The sequence below is a fragment of the Haliaeetus albicilla genome, chromosome 30 (genome assembly GCF_947461875.1).
Source record: "Haliaeetus albicilla chromosome 30, bHalAlb1.1, whole genome shotgun sequence".
NCBI lineage: Eukaryota > Metazoa > Chordata > Aves > Accipitriformes > Accipitridae > Haliaeetus > Haliaeetus albicilla.
The window spans coordinates 260,390-270,749 of record NC_091512.1 but is presented as its reverse complement, the minus strand read 5'-3'; the positions used below and the strand labels follow the sequence as shown (position 1 = coordinate 270,749).

At 62.8% G+C, this 10,360-nt stretch overlaps 1 protein-coding gene across 1 annotated transcript; it reads left to right on the top strand.

The window, feature by feature from the left end:
• The first annotated feature begins 3,573 nt into the window (after positions 1-3,573).
• Positions 3,574-10,358, top strand: KAT8 (lysine acetyltransferase 8). The gene is made up of 11 exons (XM_069774585.1): positions 3,574-3,828; positions 6,311-6,385; positions 6,465-6,640; positions 6,857-6,910; positions 7,031-7,195; positions 7,431-7,520; positions 7,600-7,740; positions 7,849-7,942; positions 8,036-8,186; positions 9,934-10,088; positions 10,182-10,358. The coding sequence occupies exons 1-11, from the start codon at positions 3,603-3,605 to the stop codon at positions 10,244-10,246; spliced, it is 1,392 nt and encodes a 463-aa protein (XP_069630686.1). The 5' UTR covers positions 3,574-3,602; the 3' UTR covers positions 10,247-10,358.
• The last annotated feature ends 2 nt before the right edge of the window (positions 10,359-10,360 follow it).

Below are 10,360 nucleotides of genomic sequence, written 5' to 3'. Positions count from 1 at the left end.
GTGATGGTTGAACCTGGCGCGGTGGCTTTTGGAGATGGCCTGGCGACGTCGACCGAACACAACAGGGTTGGTGGCATCTCCACGGAGTCCTCCAGCGTGGCGGCAGCTTCGTTAAGGCTTAACGAAGGGGCGGGGCACATGGTGGCCCGTGTCCTGGCATGGTGGCCACCATGATGAACCGGTGTGGCCACCACAATGAACCGGTGTGGCCACCACGATGAACCGGTGTGGACAACCTGGTGATCCACCAGGCTTGGGAGGGGACGGTGGCTTCCCCGGGGCCGCGGTCCCTCGTTATGGTTCCCCCCTTCGTTAGCGCCGGGGAGGGGGGGGGGCGGCGATAAAGGCTCTGAAGTGTCACCACGGAGTGGGGTGGCCTTGGGGGGCGCGACTGGGAGGACTGGGAGGGCACTGGGCGGGCACTGGAGGACACTGGGGGGATGCTGGGAGGAGAGTGAGCAGACTGGGAGGCACTGGGGGGGGCACTGGGGGACACTGGGAGGGACTGGAGGGCACTGGGTGGGCACTGGAGGGCACTGGGGGACACTGGGGGACACTGGACACACTGTGAGGGGATCTGGGGGATGCTGGGAGGGCTCTGAACAGACTGGGAGACAGTGGGAGGCACTGGGGGGCACTGGGAGGGACTGGAGGGCACTGGGGGGACACTGGGAGGGCTCTGAACAGACTGGGAGACAGTGGGAGGCACTGGGGGGCACTGGGGGACACTGGGAGGGACTGGAGGGCACTGGGGGGACACTGGGAGGGCTCTGAACAGACTGGGAGACAGCGGGAGGCACTGGGGGGCACTGGGGGACACTGGGAGGGACTGGAGGGCACTGGGGGGACACTGGGAGGGCTCTGAACAGACTGGGAGACAGCGGGAGGCACTGGGGGGCACTGGGAGGGACTGGGAGGGACACTGGGAGGGCTCTGAACAGACTGGGAGACAGCGGGAGGCACTGGGGGGCACTGGGAGGGACTGGGAGGGACTGGAGGGCACTGGGGGGACACTGGGAGGGCTCTGAACAGACTGGGAGACAGTGGGAGGCACTGGGGGACACTGGGGGACACTGGGAGGGACTGGAGGGCACTGGGGGGACACTGGGAGGGCTCTGAACAGACTGGGAGACAGTGGGAGGCACTGGGGGGCACTGGGAGGGACTGGGAGGGACTGGAGGGCACTGGGGGGGCACTGGGAGGGCTCTGAACAGACTGGGAGACAGCGGGAGGCACTGGGGGGCACTGGGAGGGACTGGGAGGGACTGGAGGGCACTGGGGGGGCACTGGGAGGGCTCTGAACAGACTGGGAGACAGCGGGAGGCACTGGGGGACACTGGGGGACACTGGGAGGGACTGGAGGGCACTGGGGGGACACTGGGAGGGCTCTGAACAGACTGGGAGACAGTGGGAGGCACTGGGGGGCACTGGGAGGGACTGGGAGGGACTGGAGGGCACTGGGGGGGCACTGGGAGGGCTCTGAACAGACTGGGAGACAGCGGGAGGCACTGGGGGGCACTGGGAGGGACTGGGAGGGACTGGAGGGCACTGGGGGGGCACTGGGAGGGCTCTGAACAGACTGGGAGACAGCGGGAGGCACTGGGGGGCACTGGGAGGGACTGGGAGGGACTGGAGGGCACTGGGGGGGCACTGGGAGGGCTCTGAACAGACTGGGAGACAGCGGGAGGCACTGGGGGGCACTGGGGGACACTGGGAGGGACTGGAGGGCACTGGGGGGACACTGGGAGGGCTCTGAAAAGACTGGGAGACAGTGGGAGGCACTGGGGGACACTGGGGGACACTGGGAGGGACTGGAGGGCACTGGGGGGACACTGGGAGGGCTCTGAACAGACTGGGAGACAGCGGGAGGCACTGGGGGGCACTGGGAGGGACTGGGAGGGACTGGAGGGCACTGGGGGGACACTGGGAGGGCTCTGAACAGACTGGGAGACAGTGGGAGGCACTGGGGGGCACTGGGAGGGACTGGAGGGCACTGGGGGGACACTGGGAGGGCTCTGAACAGACTGGGAGACAGTGGGAGGCACTGGGGGGCACTGGGAGGGACTGGAGGGCACTGGGGGGACACTGGGAGGGCTCTGAACAGACTGGGAGACAGTGGGAGGCACTGGGGGGCACTGGGAGGGACTGGGAGGGACTGGAGGGCACTGGGGGGACACTGGGAGGGCTCTGAACAGACTGGGAGACAGCGGGAGGCACTGGGGGGCACTGGGGGACACTGGGAGGGACTGGAGGGCACTGGGGGGACACTGGGAGGGCTCTGAACAGACTGGGAGACAGCGGGAGGCACTGGGGGGCACTGGGAGGGACTGGAGGGCACTGGGGGGACACTGGGAGGGCTCTGAACAGACTGGGAGACAGTGGGAGGCACTGGGGGGCACTGGGAGGGACTGGGAGGGACTGGAGGGCACTGGGGGGACACTGGGAGGGCTCTGAACAGACTGGGAGACAGCGGGAGGCACTGGGGGGCACTGGGAGGGACTGGAGGGCACTGGGGGGACACTGGGAGGGCTCTGAACAGACTGGGAGACAGTGGGAGGCACTGGGGGGCACTGGGGGACACTGGGAGGGACTGGAGGGCACTGGGGGGACACTGGGAGGGCTCTGAACAGACTGGGAGACAGTGGGAGGCACTGGGGGGCACTGGGGGACACTGGGAGGGACTGGAGGGCACTGGGGGGACACTGGGAGACACTGGGGGGACACTGGACACACTGCAAGGGGGCCTGGGGGACACTGGGAGGACTCTGGACAGACTGGGAGGGACTGGGGGAGCACTGGGGGACACTGGGAGGGACTGGAGGGCACTGGGGGGACACTGGGAGAGCTCTGAACAGACTGGGAGGCACTGGGGGACACTGGAAGGCACTGGGAGACACTGGGGGGGCACTGGGAGACACTAGACATACAGCAGGGGGGGCTGGAGAACACTGGGAGGGCTCTGAACAGACTGGGAGGAACTGGGAGGCACTGGGGGGCACTGGGGGACACTGGGAGGGACTGGAGGGCACTGGGAGGGAAACTGGGAGACACTGGGGCAATACTGGGGGGGAACTGGGTGACACTGGATGCACCGAAGGAGCCTGGGGAACACCGGGGGGGGTTACTGGGAGCACTGGGGGACACTGGGGTGGGACTGGGGGAGTACTGGAAGGTACTGGGAGGATACTGGGAGGGCCGCAAGGCACACTGGGACACTGGCGGGCCGCCGTCTCCTAGCAACGCGGGGCCACGCCCCCCCGAGCCCATTCCCCGCCTCCTAGCAACGCGAGGCGACGCCCCCCGAGTCCTAGCAACGCGAGGCCACGCCCCCGAGCCCTAGCAACGCGACGCCCCGCCCCCGAGCCCATTCCCCGCCTCTTAGCAACGCGAGGCCACGCCCCCGTCCCCCACCTCCTCGCAACGCGACGCCCCGCCCCCGAGCCCATTCCCCGCCTCCTAACACACCGCGGCACCGCCCCCGAGCCAATCCCCCGCCTCCTCGACCGCGAAGCCCCGCCCCCCATTCGCCGCTTCCTGGCAACGCTCCTCCCCTCGTCGCGCCTGTGACGCCACTTCCGGCGCGTCGGCCGGAGGAGACGGACATGGCGGAGGCGGCGGCGGCGGCGGCTCCGGCCGGAGGCCCCGCGGCGGGGCCTGAGGCGGCGGCGGGCGGCGGCAGCCCCGAGGCCGGGCGAGCCCGTGGGGGAGGCCCGGAGGAAGCGGCGGCTTCGTCGGCTTCCCCGGCGCCCCCGCCGCCGCCGCGGGAGGCGGAGGTGACGGTGGAGATCGGGGAGACGTACCTGTGCCGCCGGGCAGACGGCACCTGGCGTGAGTGGGGGGGGAGAAGAGGGACTGGGACCAGTGCGGGGGTGGGACTGGGGGAACTGGGGTCTGGGGGGGGCACAGCGGGACTGGGAGCAGGAGGTGATCAGGACTGGGGGGAACTGGGAGCGGGGGGGTGGGCACAGCGGGTCTGGGCTGAACTGGGACCGGTATAAATCCCATCACAGTGGGTCTGGGCTGAACTGGGACCAGTATAAATCCCATCACAGTGGGGCTGGGCCGAACTGGGACCGGTATAAATCCCATCACCGTGGGTCTGGGCTGAACGGGGACCAGTATAAATCCGGGTCTGGGCTGAACTGGGAGAACAGGGACCGGTATAAAACCCATCACAGTGGGGCTGGGCTGAACTGGGACCAGTATAAATCCCATCACAGCGGGTTTGGGCTGAACTGGGAGTGGGAGAACTGGGACCGGTATAAATCCCATCACAGTGAGTCTGGGCCGAAGTGGGACCAGTGTAAATCCCATCACAGTGGGTCTGGGCTGAACTGGGACCAGTATAAATCCCATCACAGTGGGGCTGGGCCGAACTGGGACCGGTATAAATCCCATCACCGTGGGTCTGGGCTGAACGGGGACCAGTATAAATCCGGGTCTGGGCTGAACTGGGAGTGGGAGAACTGGGACCGGTATAAATCCCATCACAGTGGGGCTGGGCTGAACTGGGACCGGTATAAATCCCATCACAGCAGGTCTGGGCTGAACTGGGAGTGGGAGAACTGGGACCGGTATAAATCCCATCACAGCGGGTCTGGGCTGAACTGGGAGTGGGAGAACTGGGACCGGTATAAATCCCATCACAGTGGGGCTGGGCTGAACTGGGACCAGTATAAATCCCATCACAGTGGGTCTGGGCTGAACTGGGACCAGTATAAATCCCATCACAGTGGGTCTGGGCTGAACTGGGAGTGGGAGAACTGGGACCGGTATAAATCCCATCACAGTGGGGCTGGGCTGAACTGGGACCGGTATAAATCCCATCACAGTGGGGCTGGGCTGAACTGGGACCGGTATAAATCCCATCACAGCGGGTCTGGGCTGAACTGGGAGTGGGAGAACTGGGACCAGTATAAATCCCATCACAGTGGGGCCAGGTCAAACTGGGACCAGTATAAATCCCATCATAGTGGGACTGGGCCAAACTGGGACCAGTATAAATCCCATCACAGGGTGTCTGGGCTAAACTGGGAGTGGGAGAACTGGGACTGGTATAAATCCCATCACAGTGGGTCTGGGCTGAACTGGGAGTGGGAGAACTGGGACCAGTATAAATCCCATCACAGTGGGGCTGGGCCAAACTGGGACCAGTATAAATCCTGGTCTGGGCTGAACTGGGAGTGGGAGAACTGGGACCGGTATAAAATCCCATCCCAGCGGGTCTGGGCTAAACTGGGAGTGGGAGAACTGGGACTGGTATAAATCCCATCACAGTGGGGCTGGGCCGAAGTGGGACCAGTGTAAATCCCATCACAGTGGGTCTGGGCTGAACTGGGACCAGTATAAATCCTGGTCTGGGCTGAACTGGGACCGGTATAAATCCCATCACAGTGGGGCTGGGCTGAACTGGGACCAGTATAAATCCGGGTCTGGGCTGAACTGGGAGTGGAGGAACTGGGACCGGTATAAATCCCATCACGGTGGGTCTGAGCTGAACTGGGACCAGTATAAATCCGGGTCTGGGCTAAACTGGGAGTGGGAGAACTGGGACTGGTATAAATCCCATCACAGTGGGTCTGGGCTGAACTGGGAGTGGGAGAACTGGGACCAGTATAAATCCCATCACAGGGGTCTGGGCTAAACTGGGAGTGGGAGAACTGGGACCAGTATAAATCCCATCACAGTGGGGCCAGGTCAAACTGGGACCAGTATAAATCCCATCATAGTGGGACTGGGCCAAACTGGGACCAGTATAAATCCCATCACAGGGTGTCTGGGCTAAACTGGGAGTGGGAGAACTGGGACTGGTATAAATCCCATCACAGTGGGTCTGGGCTGAACTGGGAGTAGGAGAACTGGGACCAGTATAAATCCCATCACAGTGGGGCTGGGCCAAACTGGGACCAGTATAAATCCTGGTCTGGGCTGAACTGGGAGTGGGAGAACTGGGACCGGTATAAAATCCCATCCCAGCGGGTCTGGGCTAAACTGGGAGTGGGAGAACTGGGACTGGTATAAATCCCATCACAGTGGGGCCGGGTCAAACTGGGACCAGTGTAAATCCTGGTCTGGGCTGAACTGGGAGTGGGAGAACTGGGACCAGGGTGGATCCTACCATAGTGGGACTGGGCTGAACTGGGACCAGAGTGGATCCTGTCACAGTGGGACTGGGAGAACAGGGACCAGTATAAATCCCATCGCAGCAGGCCTGGGCAGCACCAGTACAGCCCCCTGTACCCCCCCCCCACCGATCCAAACTGGTAGAGGGCTTGCCGGGCTGCTAACTGGTCCCAGTTTCCCCCTCCAGACTCGGCGGAGGTGATCCAGTCCCGTCTGAATGAGCAGGAGGGGCGCGAGGAGTATTACGTCCACTACGTGGGCTGTGAGTACTGGGAGACACTGGGAAAAGGGGTTGGGGGGAGGCGGCGGGACCTGCCCCTCTGAGCTCCCAGTTCTCCCAGTTAACCGTCGGCTGGACGAATGGGTGGACAAGAACCGACTGGCACTGACCAAGACGCTGAAGGAAGCCGTGCAGAAAAGTTCGGAGCAGTTTCTGGGCGAGTTGGCCGAGCAGCCCGAGCGCAAGATCACCCGCAACCAGAAACGCAAACACGATGAGATCAACCACGTCCAGAAGGTGGGGGGTACTGGGAGGAACTGGGAGGTTGTCGAGGGGTGCTGGGAGGTTGTCGAGGGGTGCTGGGACGGTGTCGAGGGGTGCTGGGAGGCAACTGGAGGGTACTGGGAAGATGTTGGAGGCCCTGAGAGTTACTGGGAAGGCCCTGGGGATTTACTAGAGCCCCTAAGAAGTCGCACTGGGCACTACTGGGAGTTACTGGGAGCCCTTTTGCAGACCTACGCCGAGATGGACCCCACCACGGCGGCGCTGGAGAAGGAGCACGAGGCGGTGAGTTCCCAGGGGGGGTCCCCGAGGTCCTGGGCATGTCCCCAAGGGTCTGTGGGGGGTCCCCAAATCTGGGGTGACCCCCCCCACCGCGTCATATGTGTCGTCGTCCCCCCCCCCCAGATCACAAAAGTGAAGTACGTGGACAAGATCCACATCGGACACTTCGAGATCGACGCCTGGTATTTCTCCCCGTTCCCCGAGGACTACGGGAAGCAGCCCAAGCTCTGGATCTGCGAATATTGCCTCAAATACATGAAGTTCGAGCGCACCTACCGCCTCCACCTGGTATGGGGACACGCGTGACACGCTTGCGACACGCCTGCGACACGCGGCGGCTGGCGGGGGGACGACGGGGACGCACACGTAGGGGATGGTCACGCGGGGAGCTCCGCGAGCGCGGCCTCGAGGCTGCGACGTCTGAGCACGCGGAGGGGTCCAGCTGGTAGGGGACACGCGTGACACGCTTGGGGACACACGTGATGTGTGTGACACGTGGAGGAACACGCGTGACCGTCCCCAGGGCCAGTGCCAGTGGCGGCAGCCGCCGGGACGGGAGATCTACCGCAAGAGCAACATCTCCGTCTACGAGGTGGACGGCAAAGACCACAAGGTAACCCGGGGGTGGTTGACACAGGGGAACACACGTGGCGACGCGTGACGGCGCGTGACGCGTGACGACGCCTTCCCAGATCTACTGCCAGAACCTCTGCCTGCTGGCCAAACTCTTCCTCGACCATAAAACCCTTTATTTCGACGTGGAACCTTTCGTTTTCTACCTCCTCACCGAGGTGGACCGACAGGGTGCCCACATCGTCGGCTACTTTTCCAAGGTATTTGGGGGGGCGGTGACACGCGACACGTGTGTCACCGTCACCCCGACACATGTGTCACCGTCACGCGTCCGTCACCGTCACCCACCACCGCGTGTCACCCCGCAGGAGAAGGAATCGCCCGACGGCAACAACGTCGCCTGCATCCTGACGCTGCCGCCCTACCAGCGCCGGGGTTACGGCAAATTCCTCATCGCCTTTAGTGAGTCGGGTGGGGGGGTCCCCAAAAAGGGGTGGGGGGTCCCCAAAAAGGGGTGGGACCCCCCCAAACGCTTGGGTTCCCCTTTCCCGGCAGGTTACGAGCTATCCAAGCTGGAAAGCACAGTGGGTTCCCCAGAGAAACCGCTGTCGGACCTGGGGAAGCTGAGCTACCGCAGTTACTGGTCCTGGGTGCTGCTGGAGATCCTGAGGGACTTTCGGGGCACCTTGTCCATCAAGGATCTCAGGTGGGCACCAGTAACTCCCAGTAACCCCACTGGTGGGCACCAGTAACTCCCAGTGACCCTCCGAATACTCCCAGTAACCCTCCAAGTACTCCCAGTAACGTGGGATCATGGGTGCTGCTGGAGATCCTGAGAGACTTCAGGGCACCCTGTCCATCAAGGACCTCCAGTGGCACCAGTAACTCCCAGTAACATGGGATCACAGGTGCTGCTGGAGATCCTGAGGGACTTCCAGGGCACCCTGTCCATCAAGGACCTCACTGGGCACCAGTAACTCCCAGTAATGTGGGATCATGGGTGCTGCTGGAGATGCTGAGAGACTTCCAGGGCACCCTGTCCATCAAGGACCTCACTGGGCACCAGTAACTCCCAGTAACGTGGGGTCATGGGTGCTGCTGGAGATCCTGAGGGACTTCCAGGGCACCCTGTCCATCAAGGACCTCCAGTGGCACCAGTAACTCCCAGTAACATGGGATCACGGGTGCTGCTGGAGATCCTGAGGGACTTCCAGGGCACCCTGTCCATCAAGGACCTCCAGTGGCACCAGTAACTCCCAGTAACATGGGATCACGGGTGCTGCTGGAGATCCTGAGGGACTTCCAGGGCACCCTGTCCATCAAGGACCTCCAGTGGCACCAGTAACTCCCAGTAACATGGGATCACGGGTGCTGCTGGAGATCCTGAGGGACTTCCAGGGCACCCTGTCCATCAAGGACCTCCAGTGGCACCAGTAACTCCCAGTAACATGGGATCACGGGTGCTGCTGGAGATCCTGAGGGACTTCCAGGGCACCCTGTCCATCAAGGACCACAGTTGGGCACCAGTAACTCCCAGTAACCCTCTGAGTACTCCCAGTAACGTGGGATCATGGGTGCTGCTGGAGATCCTGAGAGACTTCAGGGCACCCTGTCCATCAAGGACCTCCAGTGGCACCAGTAACTCCCAGTAACATGGGATCACGGGTGCTGCTGGAGATCCTGAGGGACTTCCAGGGCACCCTGTCCATCAAGGACCGCAGTTGGGCACCAGTAACTCCCAGTAACCCTCTGAGTACTCCCAGTAACGTGGGGTCATGGGTGCTGCTGGAGATCCTGAGAGACTTCCAGGGCACCCTGTCCATCAAGGACCTCCAGTGGCACCAGTAACTCCCAGTAACATGGGATCACGGGTGCTGCTGGAGATCCTGAGGGACTTCCAGGGCACCCTGTCCATCAAGGACCACAGTTGGGCACCAGTAACTCCCAGTAACATGGGATCACGGGTGCTGCTGGAGATCCTGAGGGACTTACAGGGCACCCTGTCCATCAAGGACCTCACTGGGCACCAGTAACTCCCAGTAACGTGGGATCATGGGTGCTGCTGGAGATGCTGAGAGACTTCCAGGGCACCCTGTCCATCAAGGACCTCACTGGGCACCAGTAACTCCCAGTAACGTGGGGTCATGGGTGCTGCTGGAGATCCTGAGGGACTTCTCCGGGGCACCCTGTCCATCAAGGAGCTGAGGTGGGCACCAGGAGTCAGCCAGTAAGACCAGTAGCCTCCCAGTGCGACCAGTTAACCCTCCAGTATCTCTGGATCACGCGTACTGCTGGAGGTCCTGCGTCTCCATCTCTCCCCAATGCCCCCAGCACCCCACTACCCACCAGTAACTCCTCCCAGTACCCCCTTCCACCCCACAGTCAGCTCCAATTCTTCCACCACCTCCCCTCCAGTTCCCCAGTGCTCCCAGTAACCCCCTTCCCCTCCCCAGCCAGATGACCAGTATCACCCAGACCGACATCATCAGCACCCTCCAGTCCCTCAACATGGTCAAGTACTGGAAAGGGCAACACGTCATCTGCGTCACCCCCAAACTGGTGGAGGAACACCTCAAAAGCGCCCAGTACAAGAAACCACCCATCACCGGTACGTAATTAACCTCTCCTCGTTAACGACCTCGCTCCTGACCCCCCCACACCTCAACTCTTGCCCTCCCAATTTTTTTTTTTCCCCCTACAGTCGATTCCATCTGCCTGCGCTGGGCCCCCCCGAAGCACAAGCAGGCGAAGGTGGCCAAAAAATGAGGGCGGCATCGGTGCGGCGAGTTGTGGCTGGGCTCAGCCTCCCCCACGTGCAACCAGCCGGGACTTGGGGGGGTGCCCCCCCCAAAACCGATAAAGGAGGAGGTGGAGGTGTGT

What these genes read in the sequence shown, in the direction of transcription:
- KAT8 (XM_069774585.1), top strand. Translation starts at nt 3,603, where the DNA reads ATGGCGGAGGCGGCGGCGGCGGCGGCTCCGGCCGGAGGCCCCGCGGCG. An exon ending in TTACGTCCACTACGTGGGCT is followed by an intron (nt 6,386 to 6,464) that starts GTGAGTACTGGG and finishes CAGTTCTCCCAG; the next exon opens with TTAACCGTCGGCTGGACGAA. An exon ending in GCACCTACCGCCTCCACCTG is followed by an intron (nt 7,196 to 7,430) that starts GTATGGGGACAC and finishes GACCGTCCCCAG; the next exon opens with GGCCAGTGCCAGTGGCGGCA.